We start from the raw sequence: 19,818 nt of genomic DNA on the forward strand, positions 1-19,818 counted from the left end.
TTCGGCACAGCTTTGTGCGCTGAAGGGCTTGTATTGTGCTGTAGGTTTTCTATGTTTCTAGGATCAAAAATTTAAAGCAATGTCTTCTATAGTCTGAAGAAATTTAGATAAAGGAAGATATCAATGTTCTCCCATTAAGTCTTAAGTAATCTAAACAGAATTCATATTAATGATGAGGCTAGATTGGATTAGATTAGATTCAACTTTATTGTCATTGCGCCGAGTACAGATACAAAGTCAATAAAATGCAGTTAGCATCTAACCAGAAAGGCAAAGAATAGTGTTATTTACAAAATAACTGCAGATAAGAAGTAAGTGCTACAGCACACAAATATAAAAGTACTGAGACAGTACAATATGGGTGCAATACTTCTTAGCGCTGTGATGTGAGATTCAGCAGGGTCACAGCTTCAGGGAAGAAGCTCTTCCTGTGCCTGCTGGTGCGGGAGCGGAGGCTCCTGTAGTGCCTACCGGATGGGGGGAGAGTAAAAAGTGAGATGCATCCTTGATAATGCTTTTTGCCCTGCCTAGGCAGCGTTTATGGTAGATGTTCTCAATGGTGGGCAATTGGGTGCCGATAATCTGCTGGGCAGTTTTCACCACATGCTGGAGTGCTTTGTGGTCTGATACGGGACAATTGCGATACCACACTGAGATGCAGTTGGTGAGTATGCTCTCACTGGTACAGCGGTAAAAGTCCGTCAGTATCCTGGGACAGAGGTGAGCTTCCTTGATGCTCCACAGGAAATAAAGGCGCTATTGCACCTTTTTGATCAGGGTGGAGGAGTTCAAGGACCAGGTGAGATCCTCGGAAATGTGGACACCAAGGAGTTTGAAGTTATTGGTTGTGGACAAGTTTTCCCCAGCCCTTTGCAAGAGATGGGAAGATGGAGGCAAAATTCAAAAATTTGAGACAAAAAGAAAATCAAACAGAACCGTTTCATCTGAACTGTAATAGAGTTGTGCAGAGTGAACCTTTGAAGGCAACTTATTCCTTTCTGGTAAAAGAGGGGGGAAAAATTTCTATCACCTTGTGTTGTTGAGAAGACCAGCATTTATTGCATGACTCGCATGCCCTTGAATGAGAGAGCCACCTTTCAGAAGCACCACAGTGTTTGTGATGAAGGTACTCCCAAATTGATTGAAGGGTATTACCAGAAGGTAAGATGGTATTTTAAAGGAATTTGGGGCTGTAATGACATTTATTGTACCAGTTGACTGGAGAATAACAGGTTAGGTGAAATTGATGGAAAGTTAACAAAACTCAAAATTTAGTATTTTACTCAAATAGCTGTGCTCTGTAGAACTTGACTAATCTCTACTATTGTAGAAACTATCTATTCATGCTTTCTATTTTCAACCCAAAACTCAACAGCCATAGGTAAGAATATTGAGCTGAGATTTTACAGGAGTCAGGGGTTCTCTCTCAGGGTGCAAGTTATTCTAATCTCAGCCAACCCTGTAATGTATGGATCTACAGTGCCTATGAAAAGTTTTCACACCACTCCCTGGAAGTTTTCATGTTTTACAACATTGAATCACAAAGTAATTGATTCCATAATTATTCACTCCCCCCCACTTTAATATGACATCACTGGTGTAGCTAATAAATTTTAGAAGTCACATAATTAGTTAAATGGAGATCTGTTTTTGGAGACCTGTGTACAGTCAAGGTGTTTCAATTGATTGTAGTGAAGTTGTATCTGGAAGGTCCAACAGCTGGTGTGTCAGTATCATAGGGTGAAAACTACACCATGAAGACAAAAGAACAGTGCAAAAAGGTTATTGAAAAGCACAAGTGATGCACTATCAATTACTCCAAAAGACTGGAAGTAGAGTAAATACTGAAAGGCTTTTATTAGCAGCAAAATGTGACCTCGACCATGCTGAGTATCTGCCCTGGACTAAGGGAGGAGCAGTGGCGCAATCGCCTTTATTCAGAGCTCAGTCGGCAGAGGGGCGTGTCCAGACAGGTAACCCAGTTACAACATATATGGGTTACCACAACAAGTCAGGAGATGGATCCAAAAAAATTACAAAGTCACTGAATATCACTTGGAGTACATTTAAGTTGATCATCAGGAAATGGGGAAAAAATATGGCACAGAGCAGGCTGTCCTCAAAATTTGAGTGACCATGCAAGAAGGAATTCTGCAGGAGTTACAAGCTTTAGTGACTGAGATGGGAAAGACTAAGCATACAACTGTTTCCCAGGTGCTTCACCAGTCGCAGCTTTATGGGAGAGTAGCAAAGAGAAAGCCACTGTTGGGGGGGGGGGAAAAAAGCTCACATGAAATCTTGGCTGGAGTTTGCTGGAAGGTATGTGTGAGACTCTGAAGCCAGCCGGTCTGATAGAACCAAAATTGAACTATTTAGCCGTTTTTTAGGTCCAGGGATACCAGTCGCTACACGGAATCCAGGCGTGAACTCCGGAAAGCCATTAAGGGCTCCAAGAGGCAATATCGAGCCAAGTTGGAAGCCCAGGCTAACCAAAGGGATGCCAGTAGACTATGGCAGGGTCTAAATGAAATCACTGGGCACAAAGAAAAGGCTGGGAATAACAATAACTGTGGCGCTTCTCTTCCGGACAAACTTAAAGTATTCTACGCAAGATTTGAACAGAAGAGGAGCGTCATGCTCCCTCCAGATGAACCGGACCTGGTGGCATTGAGATTCATTGTCACCGAGGAGGACATTAGAAGGGCCTTCCTGAAGATAAATCCAAGGAAGGCGACGGGCCCAGATGGTGTCACAGGACGGGTTCTCCGGGCCTGTGCAAGCGAGCTAGCTGGAGTGTTTGCTGACATCTTCAACTGCTCCTTGCTTCAGTCTAAGATCCCCTCATGTTTTAAGAAGACAACGATAATCCTGGTGCTGAAGAAGAGCAAGGTGGCATGCCTGAATGACTATCGACCTGTGGCTCTGACATCAATTGCTATGAAGTGCTTCGAGAGATTGGTTATGGCACACATCAACCACATGCTATTGGTCAACCTCGATGCTTTGCAATTTGCCTACCGGAGCAACAGGTCAATGGCAGATGCCATCTCTCTGGCCCTACATTCCTCCTTAGAACACCTGGAGAATAAAGACGCATACGTAAGGATCCTTTTAATTGACTACAGCTCTGCCTTTAATACAATCATTCCAAATAAACTGATTCCTAAGCTCTGGAACCTGGGCCTTAGCACTCAGATCTGCAGCTGGATCTTCAACTTCCTCACGGACAGGACCCAAGCTGTAAAAATAGGGGACAAGCTCTCCTTTACAATCACTCTGAGCACCAGTGCCCCACAAGGCTGTGTACTCAGCCCCCTGCTGTACTCAATGTACACCCATGATTGTGTAGCCAAGTTTCCATCAAACTCAATATATAAGTTTGCTGATGACACAACAATTGCAGGCCTTATCTTGGGTAATGACGAGTTAGAGTACAGAGAGGAAATTAAGAACCTGGTGGCATGGTGCGAAGACAATAACCTATCCCTGAACGTCAGCAAGACGAAGGAATTGGTTGTTGACTTCAGAAGGAGTAGCGGACCGCACAACCCAATTTACATTGGTGGTGCGCAAGTGGAACAGGTCAAAAGCTTTAAGTTCCTCGAGGTCAATATCACAAATGACCTGACTTGGTCCAACCAAGCAGAGTTCAGTGCCAAGAAGGCCCACCAGCACCTTTACTTCCTGAGAAAACTAGAGAAATTTGGCCTGTCCCCTAAAACCCTCACTAATTTTTATAGATGCACCGTAGAAAGCATTCTTCTAGGGTGCATCACAACCTGGTATGGAAGTTGTCCTGTCCAAAACTGAAAGAAGCTGCAGAAGATCGTGAACACGGCGCAGCACATCACACAAACCAATCTTCTGTCCGTGGACTCACTTTACACCACACGCTGTCGGAGCAGTGCTGCCAGGATAATTAAAGACAAGACCCACCCAGCCAACACACTTTTTGTCCCTCTTCCCTCCGGGAGAAGGTTCAGGAGCTTGAAGACTTGTACGGGCAGATTTGGGAACAGCTTCTTTCCAACTGTGATAAGACTGCTGAATGGATCCTGATCCGGATCTGGGCTGTACCCTCCAAATATCCGGACCTGCCTCTCCGTTTTTTTTGCACTACCTTACTTCCCATTTTTCTATTTTTTATTTATGATTTATAATTTAAATTTTTTATATTTACTAATTTTAACTATTAATATTTTTAATATTTAAATATTTGTAATCCAGGGAGTGAGAAGCGCAGAATCAAATATTGCTGTGATGATTGTACATTCTCGTACCAATTGTTTGGCGACAATAAAGTATAAAGTATAATTGCTATATAGTTGTGCACAGACACAACAAACTCGTGATGAGTACGAACCTGAATGTCAGAAAATATCACGAGCTGCACCTACAGTTGCAGAAAGAAACAGTGAGAGTTAAAAACATGAGAAAGCCGTTATGGACACTAACAAGGGAGCATGTGAGTAACAGTGAAAGATGCACTGAAGATAAAATGAAAATAACATGGCAATTGCTTCAGTTGGGAAAGTTGATGAATTTGATAGTGCTAAAGAAGGACGAGAGTTGTATATTAGAGGATTGAACTGTATTGTAACACGAATAATGTGGAGGAGCAAAAGAAAGCCCCTACACTTCTTGGCTTAATGGGCCCAAGAACATAGTCTCTTACACAACCTAGTAACCCCTGAAAAGCCAGCAAGCAAGACGTTCAATGAAATTGTTACAATTTTACAAAATCACTTGAATCCTAAACTGCTAGTAATAGTTGAGAGATTTAGATTTTACAAAAGGAACCAGGCAAAGATGAAAGCATTTCTGAAAACATTGCAGAACTGTGCAAACTTTCCCAGTACTGTGACTTTAGAAATGGACTTTCCGATGCATTATGGGACAGGTTTGTATGTGGCATGCATAGACAAAGCACTCAAAAGAGGCTACTGTTTGAAAGAGACCTAAACTTAAAATGGGCATTGACTATTGCAATATCGTTAAGAGACTGCAACAGAGGATGCAGCAGAATTACAGAAGAGGTTAGAATGTGAAATGCACAAAACATCCCTGAATGGTGCAAAAAACCAAAGATGTTATTGATGTGGCAAATCCTCCCATGAAGCAAATAACTGTTGATTCAAAGAAAAAGTCTGCAGAAAGTGTCACAGACAAGGTCACATAGAGAGAGTGTGCAAGGCAGACAAAAAGCACAAGTGAGTGAAAAGTCTCAAACACAAAACTAAGCAAATGCATAAAGTTACTGAATGCAAAACAGAAGCAGATAACATAGAGTCTGACAAAAGTGAACTGTCATGCCTAGAACTACATAGTATAAATGAAGCAGATCACAAAATCATCTGGATCACTATAGATGTGTCTGGTGGAGCTGGATATATGGTCATATTTGTCCATAGTTTCAGAGGCTGACTACGTTTTCTAAGATATCATGAGAGAAGACTTCAGTGATGGTAAAGACCTACACAGGCTAAAAAGTGTCTCTGAAAGGCAAACTGAAAGTAAATGTGACATATCCAGGCCAAATGCAACAGAAAGTTTTATGTATTGAAAAGTGGAGGGTCAGCACTTTTCGGGCATGAATAGTTGAGAAAAATCCAATTTCACTGGCACTCAATCAACCTCTCAATGTGACATCAAGAGGCAGTTGCAGCCCAAATGGTAGCACTAACCAGAGGCTGTTGCAGTTGCTTAATAATAATGAGAAGGTGTTTGAGAAGGGAATAGATAAACAAATCAAAGACTTAGCAAAAAGCTGTTCAGGATACCAAAAGTTTTAAAAATACTCCCTCACAGGCAATGTTACACCCTTGGGAGTGGCTATCTTCACCATGGCATAGAGTACGTATTGACTTTGCTGGGCCATTCATGGCCTCCCATGTTTCTGATCTCTGTGGATGCTCATTCAAAATGTCCAGAGGTTATATCAGTGAAGTTAACCACCTCTGAGGACTATCTTTGCCAGAAACGGCTTACAAGAACAAACTGTGAGTGACAACGGGCTGCAATATTTCAATCAGCTCCTCACCACCCAACAACAAATAGGTTAGCTGAAAGGTTTATCCAAACCTTCAAGAAGTCTCTTAAAGTGATGGACAAGGAGGACATTTCTCTACAGCACAAGGTGGACAACTTCCTTTTGGTGTACCAGAATTCTGTTCATGTGATGACAAATCAGACACCTACAATGCTGTTCATGAACAGGGATCTCAGGTCTTGCATAGACCTCCTGAAACCAGACCTTTGGAGGGAAGTTCAGAATAAACAGTTCAGCCAGTTGCCAAGTGAAGCAGCAAGGAGCTTCGAGATTGGACAGGAAGTCCTAGCGCATGATTACTGAGAAGACAAGTGGACACCCAGTAGGATAGCTACAAGAACTGGACCACTGATGTACACAGTGGATGTTGGAGATCAGACATGGAGACGTCATGTGGACCAGATACTGGATGCTCAACTGAAGAACACACCCGAGTCAACTGCATCCAACAAGATGGACACATTACAGTCACCGGACTTACCTCTCAGTGATGATGTCACCGACAGTAACGTGACACCGGAAACCGAGAATGTTGTTTTAGGCCAGAAACCTACCAAACCTGATGCCAGAGGTGCTATCCTGAAAGAAACAGAGCACTACCCAAAAGACTCTTCTTTAGAACTGTGACATTAGTATGAAATGTTATTGTGAAAGCATGTTTATTTGGAATATGGGTTTACAAAAGGGAAGTTCCTTTTTCATTCCTATCAGTCACCCAGGTTCTCCTTTCTATTGTTTACATCTCTCCTCCCAGCCCATTATGTATATTTATTGTCCATCACCACACACTTAACCACCTGGGTTTCCTCTCCTTTGACCTACCCTTCCTGTTCCATCTGTTCATCATCATTCCCTTGTTTCCATCCATCACAAGCCAACCTTTCTCTAAATTACAACCTTCCCTCTGCCCCACCAGTCTGACTTCATCCGACCAGTGCCCCATCTGGTTCCAGTTATCGCCTACCTGCCCCTGTCTAACTTTGCCCCTTCTCTCCTTTATATTCCCTCTGCATTCTCAGTCCTAACTCAAGGCCTCTACCTGAAACAACGACTATTCCTTTGCCTTCACAGATGCTGCCATGCTGCAGTCTGTTTTTCACTCCTGATTTGAGCAACTTCTGTCTCTTGTTGTTTGCATGTTGTGTATGGCTTTGGCCATTGCACCTAAAGAAACATATACTTTCATTGGAGGTGATGTAATATAGATTTACTGAATTGATTCCTGAGATGTAGTCATCGAGGTGAACAGCACAAAAACGGGCCTTCCATCCCATCATTTCCATTGGCAAACTTTTTACCTTTCTGCCCTAATGCCATTTGCCTGCGTTTAGTCAATATCCATTCTATGACTTACACTCTCCATTTAAAAGAATAGATATCTTATTGCACCACCACCACCTCTGGAACAAGTTCCAGATATCAATAACTGTATGTATAAGTTTAAAAAACAGTCTTTGAAATCCAAACTAGAACTTCTACCTCTTTTAAAACTATGCTCTCTTGCTTTAGATGCCCTCTAACCTTTGGGGGAAGAATACTTCCCTATATACCCTGTGACTTTTATAATTTTATATATCTCCTCAAATCGCTGCTCAGCTTCCTATGCTCCAGAGAAAACAAACCCAGCCTGTTCTTTTTCACTCCAAAACTAATATTCTCAGATATAAACACCATCTTAATGAATCTCCTTTGTATTTTTTCCAGCGGAACCACATCCTTTCTCTAATTTTGTGACTAGAACTGTGCACAGTATTCTGTGAGGTTAGCCATTGTTTCATAAAGGTGCAACTTAATGTCACAACTTTTATATTCTGTGCTCCTCGCACACAAATGAGCTGAGCATGACAAAACAGGTTAATAGGGACTATGGACGAGAACCCCAGAGTCCCTGTTTATCAACATTCCTTATTTCCCCACCAATTACTGTGTATGTTCTATCTGTTTTCTACTGCAAAGGGCATTACTTCACTCTTGTTAGGATTAAATTCCATTTGCCATTGCTTGGCACAACTTTCTTTTTGATCTACATCCTGAAGTAGCCTTAAATAACCATCAACACCAAGTTTCATGTCATTCACAAACTTACTAATCACACCTCCTACATTCACATGCAACTCGTTAATACAGATCACCTCACCTGTGCCTAAGAAAGATGCAAGAAAATCTGTCAGGGCCCTTTGCTTCTCAAAGCAATCTGGGAAGGATGTCACATGATCCTGGGGATTTATCTATCCTTAAGCATCCCATAATATCTAACACTAACACTCTTTAACACTGGCTTGCTCCCGGTAATCCACCTACCCTCCCCGAACTCACTATCTTCCAAGTTCTTCTCCTTGAAGGAGATGAGAAGTGTTCATTTAGGGCGTCACCCAGAGCACCTGACCCCACATTTAGATCACTCCTTTGGTCCCTATTATTCTCTCCCAGGATTCCCTCTTGCTCCCCATATATTTATATAATATTGTGGGATCCTCCTTAATCTCATTTGTATGGATATTTCATAGCCCCCTTTTTGTTTTCCTAATTTTCTTTTAAATTTAGAGATAGTGTCAAATAAGCCCTTCTACTCTTCCCAGCTGCGCTGCCAGCAACCCCAATTTTTAACGGGACAATTTTCAATAACCAGTTAACCTACTAACTGGTATATCTTTGGAATGTGGGAAGAAACCGGAGCTCCTGGAGGAACCCATGCATTCCATGGGGAAATGTCCAGCATCACTGTTCCCAAAGTGTTTCTCTACCAACATATCCACCTTCCCAGTTTCTTTTCAGAAGTTGAGGTTGTGTATAGCCCCATCCTTATTGGTCTCAAACTTATTTCTAGGCTGCACTTAACCATTCTGCCCTATGTAACCCATTTGTACTAAAACAATCATAATCAATGTTGTGAAAGTTAAAACCTACCATGTGGTGTTTCAATTTTTTGTCTATTTCTCTATTTCACACTGACTATTGTGAGACTTATAGTTTAACCCCAACAAGACATTCACCCCTCTCTTATTCCTAGTTTCTACACATAGAGCTTCATTGGACAACCTCTCCAGGATATTGTCTCTAAGTCATGCAATTCTGTTCTCCCTAATCAATAGTGTGATTTCCTGTTCCCTTTTGATTTCCCCTCTCCCATGTCTGAAACTTCTGCAATGTAGAACATTAAAAAAAGAAGCTTGGATGAGAATATATAGGGCACGGTTAGGACGTAATAGATGACAGTAAAATTGGTGTTGTAGATGTTGAAGATCGTTATCAGGAATTACAAAGGGATTTTGATCGGGAATGGAAATGGGTTGAAGAATGGCAAATGGAATTTAATTCAGATAAGGGTGAGCTGTTGCATTTTGGGAAAATAAACTAACGTAGCAATTTCACAGTCGGGACCTGGGAATATTCATGAAAGTGACATTGCAGACAAGTTGGTGAATAAGGCTTTTGGCATGCTGGCCTTCATCAGTCAGGGCATTGAGTGTAGAAGGTAGGTTTTTATGTTGCAGTTGTATAAAACAGAGGAGTGAGGCTGCATTTAGAAAATGATGTAAGTTAGTCCTGACGAAGGGTATCAGCCTGAAACGTCGACTGCACCTCTTCCTATAGATGCTGCTTGGCCTGCTGCGTTCACCAGCAACTTTGATGTATGTTGCTTGAATTTCCAGCATCTGCAGAATTCCTGTTGTATAAGTTTTGGTCACCCTATTTGTAAGAAAGATGCCATGAAGCGAGAAAGAGCACAAATATTTACAAGGGTTGTTGCTGGGACTGAGTGATGGAGAGATTGGGTAGGTTAGGAGTTTATCCATCGGAGTGTAGCAGAATGGGTGACGATCTTACAGAGAGGTGTATAAAATCACAAGGGGCATTGGCAGTGTGAATGTGCACAGTCTTTTTCTTCAGGGTTGAGGAATGGAGAAGTGGCCAGCATAGGTTCAGGGTGAGGAGAGAACATGAGAGGCACTAGCTGCTTGTGCTTCTTGCTCTTTCTTTCTGTATCTGCTGTGTGATCACTCACTGAACGTGCTATCCAAGTAGTTTCTGCATCCTGGATTCTCTATAATAAATCCAACTGTAATTCCATCAGCTCTAAGTATCTGACAAGTGCTGCAACAGCACGTACCTGTTGTAGGTGTAGCCACCTTCCTGCAGGAAGGGAACACCATTGCCCCAGCTTCTCTATCCTTTACCCAGGTCCCTTCTACTAAGGGAGCAGACGGAAATAATAACTTCTTACCAGATCACTACTTCACCAAAGCCCAGTGTTCATCAGACTCCACGCTTTTGACCTCAAAAACAGCTCTTCAGCCTCACAACCTCTCTCAAAATGGCTGCTCCCAAGATAAGATGGTCGTTTAATCAAAAGAAAGTAGATTGGAATAATATTGGCTAATTAGAATTTTGTGGGATGAGAAGTGATCTTATTGGGAAGTTCAGGCTTGACCTGATGGATACTGAGAAGTTGTTGCCTCTGGCTGAATGAACAAAAACTCGGAGGCAGTATTCAGGGATAAGCTTTCATCCATTTAGGGCAGAGATAGGAACTTTCCTTAGACACATGGTAAATATTTGCAATTTTCCACCGTGAGAAAATTCCTGATGCTCAGCTGCTGAGTGTAAATATTGGTTATCAAATAAAACTACAGATGCCGGAAGAACTCAGCCAATCAAGCAGCATCTGTGAAAGAAAAACCTGTTAATGTTTTGGATTAATGACCCTCCCCTTAACTGGTTTCTCTTTCTACTACTGCTGCTTGATTGGATGTGTTCTTCAGCATTTCTCTTTTTGTTTGTGGAAATTGGGAGGTTTTCGGACTCTGTGGAGATAAGACAAGAGTCTTTGAGGAAGAAGATCAACCATGAACTTGCCGAATGGCAGAACAGGCTTGAGGACTTTACGGCTTGTTCTTGCTGAAATTTCCAATGTTCTTGATAATGAAGCTGTTATAAATACAAGCTTGTTTCCACAGGGTTGTAGATAAAAACATTTGTTGTTGCAAGTAGCTGCCTTAGGTTGGAATTATCGCTCTCCCTCTGATGCTGTTATTCCAGGTGATTAGCAGAACAACAAGAAAGAAATGGGGAAAAAAAAGCATCAAAAACTGACTAATAGGCTGATTGATATTCTATACCATATGCGAGTAAAATGGAATTTAATTCAGAAAAAGAAGGAGCCAATATATTTATCAATCTATCATGTATATTTAAGGGGAATATAGGAAAACCATCATTTATGATAAAAACTTTTTGAAGGAGCAGAAAATCTGAAAAATGTAGGATTGAATGAAAAGTAAATGGATAATTATTATCTGATGTTTGAATAAAGCATGTTGTTAAAGCATTGTGGGCAGAAAAAGATGATTCCTGCTATGCTGAGCTGCAGTCAAAGACTGGGATCTCGCAAATAAACACTATATTTTACAGAAATCAAAAATTTCAACCTATGAGAAAATGTGGGCATTCATGAACAGTCGAAAACAAACTGCTTTGTTGAAGAACAACGACGAGGGAATTCAGCGTGTTCTCACCACTGACTATGCCTTTCTGATGGAATCAACGAGCATTGAATACGTCACTCAGCGTAACTGCAACCTGACTCAAATTGGCGGACTCATTGACTCCAAAGGATATGGTGTTGGAACACCTATAGGTAAAACAATGTTTTAACCTTTTAAATTTTTTATGATTTAGAAAGTACAGATTCAAAATGCCATGACTTAAGAGAAATCTCACAGGGAAACACACACACCTACTTATTTCCGAATGGCATTTCTGTTGGTGGCCTTGGGTTTAAGGAGGATAGGGATTGGCTGACATCAGATGTGTGCATCAACAGTGATTAAGTGATTTAAATTTTTAAAAAATGCTTCCCTTCCAGAGAATGACTGCCTGAATTTTCATTGCACTTTTTCAAACTATGGGGTTTTTAGCCATTGGTGATTGTAAATAGCATTGAAGCATTCCAGTAGAAGGGGACTTAGTATTCAACCTGAAGTAAGAGAATGCAGAACCATTACTTTTGGATCATGACCTCCTTTGAATCATTTTTAACTCATCAATTCTTCTCAAACTGGATTATTTATTATATACTGTCAGGACAAATTTGACAATGTAGTGCTCCAGGCCGAATAAAAAGAACATTGTTTATGGCATAATCATCCCTTGAGTATATTAATATTGGATTAACGTTCATCAATAATTCTAGCTATTTTTATCAAGTTATGTGGTAATATCGAGGTGCTAATTATGTTTCTACTAATGGTTGAACTGCCTTTTTCTCTTTGGGGAATTTTATCTTAAATTCATGTTAGCATTACTGATGCTAGTTCTGAGTCTGGATAAGTTTATTTACACAAATTTAAATTCTGGATACTGTGGTGGGATTCAAACTTGCATCTCCAGATTAATGGTCTAAGCCTCCAGCTACTGTTCTAGTTACATGAAAACCAAAGTAATCATATCCCTGAATGCCAAATATACTGACATTTATTTTTTGTTAGACAAAAATCTACATTATTAGAACCAATTTTTCTTAGACCAACAATGTTTCCAACTGTATTAACAGTTTTCATAGTGTAATGATTTCTCTGTGCAATCTTCATTTTACATAATTTCTATTTTGAAATTAAAAGTTTAAATTGTGTTTTCTGAGGCATCGTTACTGAAATTTCACTCCAAGCGAAAATAGAATTTGATAGCTTAATTAAACATTTCATTTACCAGATCAATTACTATATAGTTTTTTTCAGTTTGGTGATTTTTATCAAGTGAGTTGTGTGATGATGTTGTATAGAAGAAGTTCAATTTCTTGCCTGTAATAAAAGTAAACATAAAACATGATCAAAAATATTAAGACTTGGGATTCTATCTTATTACTAGATGCTCCCCCTGGATTTCAGTAAGCAAAACTGAAGCATTAAAATGGCAAAAACAAGGCAGGCCAATTCATTCATTGCTCTCCTGCTCATTGAATGACTTTAAAACTTGGCGTGGAAAAGCCTAAAATTTAACGTTTATCTTTGCTCTAATTTTCTCCACTCTCCCAGTTTCTGTAACCACCCATAGCACTACAATCCTTCAAGTTTTCTGAATTCCTCCAACTCCACTCTGTTACTTAGCTCTGATATTCTTAGTCCCAGTACTGGCTGGCAGTGACCCAAGGAACCAAACATTTTAATTCCCTCACCAGCTTCCTCAGTTATTACCCCTCAGCCATTAGGCCCTTGAACCAAAGGGGAAACTTCACTCAACTTTACTTCATCATTGAAATGTTCCTGCAACCTATGGATTCACTTTCAAGAACTTATCACCTCATGTTCTCAATATTTATTGCTTATTTATTTTTTCTTTATTTATTTTTGTGTTTGCATAGTTTGTGTCTTTTGCACACTGATTAATCACCCAAGTCAGTATGGTCTTTCATTGATTCTGTTACCATTATTATTCTATTATGGATTTATTGAGTATGCCCACAAGAAAATGAATCTCAGGCGTGTACATGGTGACATATATATACTTGGAAAATAAATTTACTTTGAACTTCCTTTCCTCCAGCAAACCACTTGAAGAACTAAACTAGATTGTACTGGAATCAGGCAGAAATAACTTACACCTCTTGATTTGCTGCGAGGTGTACGCAGAAATTATGCTATAACATTATTTCTACCAATTCCATATCTGGCCAGCAGCAGTTCCAGCTGGTTAAAGCCACACTTAGCTTTCTTAAAAGGGATGATTTATGACAGGAACTGACAGGAACTGACACTGAATGTTATTCAAAAGACCTTTTGGAAAAGTTAATGGGAGCAGTCGGCCTGATTTTCTAACATGACTCTATAAGGCAAGGTAAAGAAGAAGAGAGAGTTTTCCTGACGGAAACCAGGTGCCCTCCAAATTGGAATCTGGCAAGAACTATTGAGAGCAATGGGTGAAAGCCAGATGCAGAATAACAAGTTTAATTACCAAACGTACAGCCAAGGTCAGTGAATACATTAGCACACGCCTTCTTCCACCGCCGTAACATAACTTTGGCTCACTTCCAGTGCATCCCCTTCAATCAAACAGTGCTGACTACTTTGAACCAGTGCTGACAGCTGGTGAAAGATGGTACTGTGGCCCCATCCAAAATCAATAAGCATACATTTTGTGCTGTTCTAACATTGTAGGCAAGTCACACATATGACAGTAGCATGGACAAATACTGATCAATATTGTAGAATCACCACAAAGGCCATGGCTAGAAGTGGTCCAGGGAATATTCAAAGTCACAATACACTTGTCTGCAGTCCTCTTTCCCATTTCCTTGTCATTCCACATGTCCACCTGTTTCACGAGCTTTAGATGGTATAAACATGCAAATGAACATAGACGATCCATTGTTGGATTGCCAAAGTCATATTTAGCAGCACTGAAATCACATCAGCATTGCCCAAGAATTAATGTCACAATCTGTCTATTCAACATGCATCTGTTGTGCATTAGCATCTAATACTCCTTCCTTTTTGAATATGGCAGATGGTGCAAAGATGTTAAAAGTGTACATGTGCACATTGCAAGTTAATCCTACACTTACACTTACAGCTCCAAAAAATAAACCCTGCAGGGCCAACTTCCATGGCCAAAGTCATTGACAAAGCTTTTGGTCACCTGCCCTTGTGCGTATCTTGTTTAATAACCCTGTGCTGATGCTCATAAGACACCTCACAGCAATAAAGGCACTGTATAATTTCAGTTCTGTCATTCCCCAGTGGTGTTTTAACTTTCCACCTCATGAGGAATCATATGCTCAGATAAACCAAATCATCCAAACAGAAGAGGAACACATGAGATTTTCCAGCTAAGCCTCCACTACTATTGATGGGGGAAAAGGCTTGCAAGAAGTCATTTGTGACTTGGTGATGCCTAGGAATGGGATAATACTGTGGTCCATTTTACTTTTACAAAAAATATTTCATAGCCAAATCAGGACGCAAGTCATATGCTGGTAAAAATTGGCTCTTTTCTCTATCAGAAATGATCATTACATGAAATGCTAACGTGCCATTACATGAAGTCATCAGACCATTTTCATCTTGTTGTTCACTTACTCCTAGCTGAATTAGAAGTTGCCCCAAATCTCCTCCAAATGTGTTGCAGGAGTTGTCAGCCTACTTGATAGTTCTATTACAAATAAGTAATGAGTAATAATTCATTCATAAAATATAGTTTAACTGTTACTGTTTTGAAGTACAATTGCATTGTGTAATTCTTTCTTACAGCATGTAATGGACTACTAACTTTTCAATTAACTTTATTTAACAAGAAGCCACTTCTACCTGATGGATTTTACCAATCCACATTCCCTGTTTCTAAACCCACTTTCTTTGATGTGTATCCATTTCTCTTACTGGCATTTTATCTCACTCAAATCCCAGTCTCTATTGTACTTGCCCTGCTCAACATTGACTTCCTAGTTTGTCTACAGTTGTGGTCTTCCTCAATATCTTTTTTTTTTTTGCAAATGAAAACTGTTTTCTTGATATTAACTAAAATATGGGTTTTCTTTGTTGACTATTCTGAACTATTTTTCATTGCTTTTTAAAAACACTTCTCTTTTCCTAGGCAAAATAGATTTTGGGGTTCTTCTGACAGCCTTCTGTTTCAGCTCATCCCACAGACATGGGCAGATCATGCGAATGGTGTGGCATGGTGTTCTAATACATATTATTGCAACTTAATCCATTTTACTAGATTCAAAATCAGATTCATTTATTTATCATATGTTCATCGAATCTTACAGTGAAATGCATCATTTGCATTAAGAGCCAGTACAAGCGAACGATGTGATGGGGGCAACCCACTGTTATGTTTTATTACTCCAGAAGCTAATTGAAAGAAAAGCACAGGAGCAGGGGATACTCATGTACTTAGTTTCTTTTCATGGTTGATGTAAGAAACTGGACTGGCTTTACAAAACTTGGTTGTGGCATTTTCATTTGACACTATTTTACTGTTGATATGTTTGAGTTTTCCAGTGCCATCTTTGAACACTGCTGTGGCATCATCCAGTAACTTCCTTAATTCACTTTCAGTTGACTCTGTTACAGGGGGTGTGACATGAAAATGGTGGATGGATCACAAATCAAGTTGTAGTTGTCTCAGCCAATGACATCCCTGCAATGCGAGCCCTCCTGTTTTTACCATACACAAGCCCAATGGGGCTTGTTGGTTATTGCACTTCACTGTTACAAATGTCATTCCCTCAGGAGTTATCTTTTCTTTAGTATAGGTTCTTAGTTGGATATCTGGAGGCCTCAGTTCAGTATCTTTAAAATGATGTTGAAACTCATTTTGTGGAATAACTGAAACAGTCCAGCTAGTGTCTAATTCCATTTTAAGTAATTTGCCGTTTTTTCTGGTATAAGCCACATTGCTGGTCTCTTGTTAGTTTTCGCATTGTAAATCTCAAGTCTACACAGTCCTATGTCATTCTCATCTTTATCAGATTTTTCATCAATAGCATGCAGATTAGGTCTCATTTTGAAAATACAACTTGATTTTTTAACTTTTCCTATTCCCTGTGCAGTTAATTTATTTTTGTCTGCCCAACATGCTCTTTGTATGTGTCCGAATTTGTGACATTTTCTGAAAGCTTTGCCTTTAAATCTGCATTGGCCTGCTGTCCGTGAGCCCCCACCACAACTGTAACGCAATGTGTTTGGTCAGATGGGTTTCTGCTTGGACATTAAATTTTGTTCACGCTCATTTTCATTCCTGGCTGGAACTTAGTTGAGACTCTGTCTGCTGTTTCCATTGATACAGCGATCTCACCTTCTCTTTCAAGTGCTTCAGTTAGGAGCCATTTTTAAATCTCTCTTTTAAGATTCCTCAAACTAAACGATCTGTCAGTACATCATTAAGCCCATCACAGAAATGAAAATTCTCAGACTATTTCTTCAATGAGCTATGTAAGCTGAAATGATCTCCCTTTCTTTTTGATTCCTCTTATGAACCCTAAAGCGTTCTGCAATGAACAATATTTTTTGTTCTTAATGTTCCTACATTACTTTCACGATATCAGTAAAGCTTATTTCGCTGGTTTAGTTAGGCCAGCTAAACTTCTAAGCAAACTGTGTGCTTTTCCACCCGCTGCACTCAGTAAGACTACCATCACCTATTTCATTTACTTCAATATAGTGCTCAGTTCATTCAGTTTACACCATCCAGTTACTTGTTGTGCAATCGAATAGCTGATGTAACCAGACATTTCTGCTTTTTTATAATTTATTATTATTATTATCACCCAGTACTCACTTTTTATGAGCCCACATCCATGCATCCATTTTCTGCCTTTTTCCTTAAGGTTGTTATAGCTGGGAGTGGTAGTGGAGTCAAGCTCCCACTACCTATTAAATGCTCCCAATAACTCAAATAGCTTCTGATAACCAAGTCCAGTTCCTGGCCTTCACATGTGACTTAGCTACTAAGTCTGGCGAAACCATTTCTACTGACAGGAGAAGGGGCTAAGTAGGCCATTGGTGCCTTAAAACCAGTCACTTTCTGGCAGATGGGGCTCATCAGCCGTGGTTGGCAGCTCAGCTAGGAGAAGGAAAACTCTGATCTCAAATCTCTACATTCAACACTGAATGGCAAATCCTGCGATTCTGCCGTGAGTGAGAGCTTGCTACATGGGCAACAACTTGCTCTTCCTATTGAATTGTCCTGGTTTGTGTATCTAGACAGCTAGAATGTAACATCCATGGTCGACTCTAACTGATGGAGGCCTCATCATCTGCCTTATTTTTATAATTCAAACATCTCTCTCCCCTTCTGAAGAAAAAAAGTGATTCCACAGATAGGTAGTCATCTTGGGTTCATTTTAAAACTTTCTCATCACCACTGTTACCATAAGACCATAAGAAAAAGGAGCAGAAGTAGGCCATTCGGCCCATCGAGTCTGCTCCGCCATTTTATCATGAGCTGATCCATTTTATCCTATTTAGTCCCACTGCCCCGCCTTCTCACCATAACCTTTGATGCCCTGGCTACTCAGATACCTATCAATCTCTGCCTTAAATACACCCAATGACTTGGCCTCCACTGCTGCCCATGGCAACAAATTTCATAGATTCATCACCCTCTGACTAAAAAATTTTTTTCGCATTTCTGTTCTGAGAGGGCACCCTTCAATCCTGAAGTCATGCCCTCTCATACTAGATGCCCCCCCATCATGGGAAACAACTTTGCCACATCCACTCTGTCCATGCCTTTTAACATTGGAAATGTTTCTATGAGGTCTCCACTCATTCTTCTAAACTCCAAGGAATACAGTCCAAGAGCGGACAAACGTTCCTCATATGTTAACTCTCTCATTCCCGGAATCACTCTAGTGAATCTTCTCTACCCTCTCCAACGTCAGCACATCCTTTCTTAAATAAGGAAACCAAAACTGCCCACAGTACTCCAAGTGAGGTCTCACCAATGCCTTATAGAGCCTCAACATCACATCCCTGCTCCTATACTCTATTCCTCTAGAAATGAATGCCAACATTGCATTCGTCTTCTTCACTACCGACTCAACCTGGAGGTTAACTTTAAGGGAATCCTGTACGAGGACTCCCAAGTCCCGTTGCATCTCAGAATTTTGAATTCTTTCCCCATTTAAATAATAGTCTACCCATTTATTTTTTCTGCCAAAGTGCATAACCATACGCTTTCCAACATTGTACTTCATTTGCCACTTCTCTGCCCATTCTTCAAATCTATCCAAGTCTCTCTGCAGACTCTCCGTTTCCTCAGCACTACCGGCCCCTCCACCTATCTTTGTATCGTCAGCAAACTTAGCCACAAAGCCATCTATTCCATAATCCAAATCGTTGATGTACAATGTAAAAAGAAGTGGCCCCAACACGGACCCCTGTGGAACACCACTGGTAACCGGCAGCCAACCAGAATAGGATCCCTTTATTCCCACTCTCTGTTTCCTGCCAATCAGCCAACGCTCTATCCACGTATGTAACTTCTCCATAATTCCATGGGCTCTTTTCTTGTTAAGTAGCCTCATGTGTGGCACCTTGTCAAAGGCCTTCTGAAAATCCAAATATACAACATCCACTACATCTCCCTTGTCTAGCCTACTGATAATTTCCTCAAAAAATTGTAATAGGTTTGTCAGGCAGGATTTTCCTTTAAGGAATCCATGCTGAGTTCTGCCTATCTTGTCATATGCCTCCAGGTTACGTTTTGTAACTCCAGAAACTAATTGAATGAAAAACAAAGGAGCAGAAGATACTAGTGTACTTAGTTTCTTTTCTTCAGTGAGATGCATACAAATGATGCGGCGATGTAAAGACAAAAGCAACGTACTTCTTACACGTAATCCGTGATAAATTATGTAAACAACAAAGAATGCTTAATCAAACCATGTATTTAAAATACTGGTATTACTGAAATATTAAGTACACTAGATCTGCAAGTGTTGCCACACATTCTGGCATAAAACACATTCTTTTCTTTTGTAATTTATTTTTATTGAAGTTCATCATCAAACAAACATTTCCATAAGATGTATTTCAGATATTGTACATATATATCATATAATTACATTTTCCACAAATCTCCACATAATATTTATCTGAGGTATACACCTATAGAAAAGAGAGGAAAGAAAGAACAAGCAAAAGGAGAAAACTATGTACAAGAAAAAGGAGAAAACTATGTACAAGTAGAGAGTGATCTTTTTTTTAACAACATAGTCATTGATTTGTGAGAATAAAATCAGGCCTATGAGGTGTTCTGTAATT

At 40.1% G+C, this 19,818-nt stretch overlaps 1 protein-coding gene across 2 annotated transcripts in view; it reads left to right on the plus strand.

The window, feature by feature from the left end:
* LOC134348089 (glutamate receptor ionotropic, kainate 1-like) overlaps positions 1-19,818 on the plus strand; it is a 370,881-nt gene that overhangs the window by 326,540 nt on the left and 24,523 nt on the right. For both annotated transcript variants that reach the window (XM_063050936.1, XM_063050933.1), the window contains one exon: positions 11,462-11,687. In XM_063050936.1, coding sequence (XP_062907006.1) covers positions 11,462-11,687 — 226 coding nt within the window. The remainder of the gene's footprint in view (positions 1-11,461; positions 11,688-19,818) is intronic.

This window comes from Mobula hypostoma, chromosome 6 (genome assembly GCF_963921235.1).
Source record: "Mobula hypostoma chromosome 6, sMobHyp1.1, whole genome shotgun sequence".
Lineage (NCBI taxonomy): Eukaryota > Metazoa > Chordata > Chondrichthyes > Myliobatiformes > Myliobatidae > Mobula > Mobula hypostoma.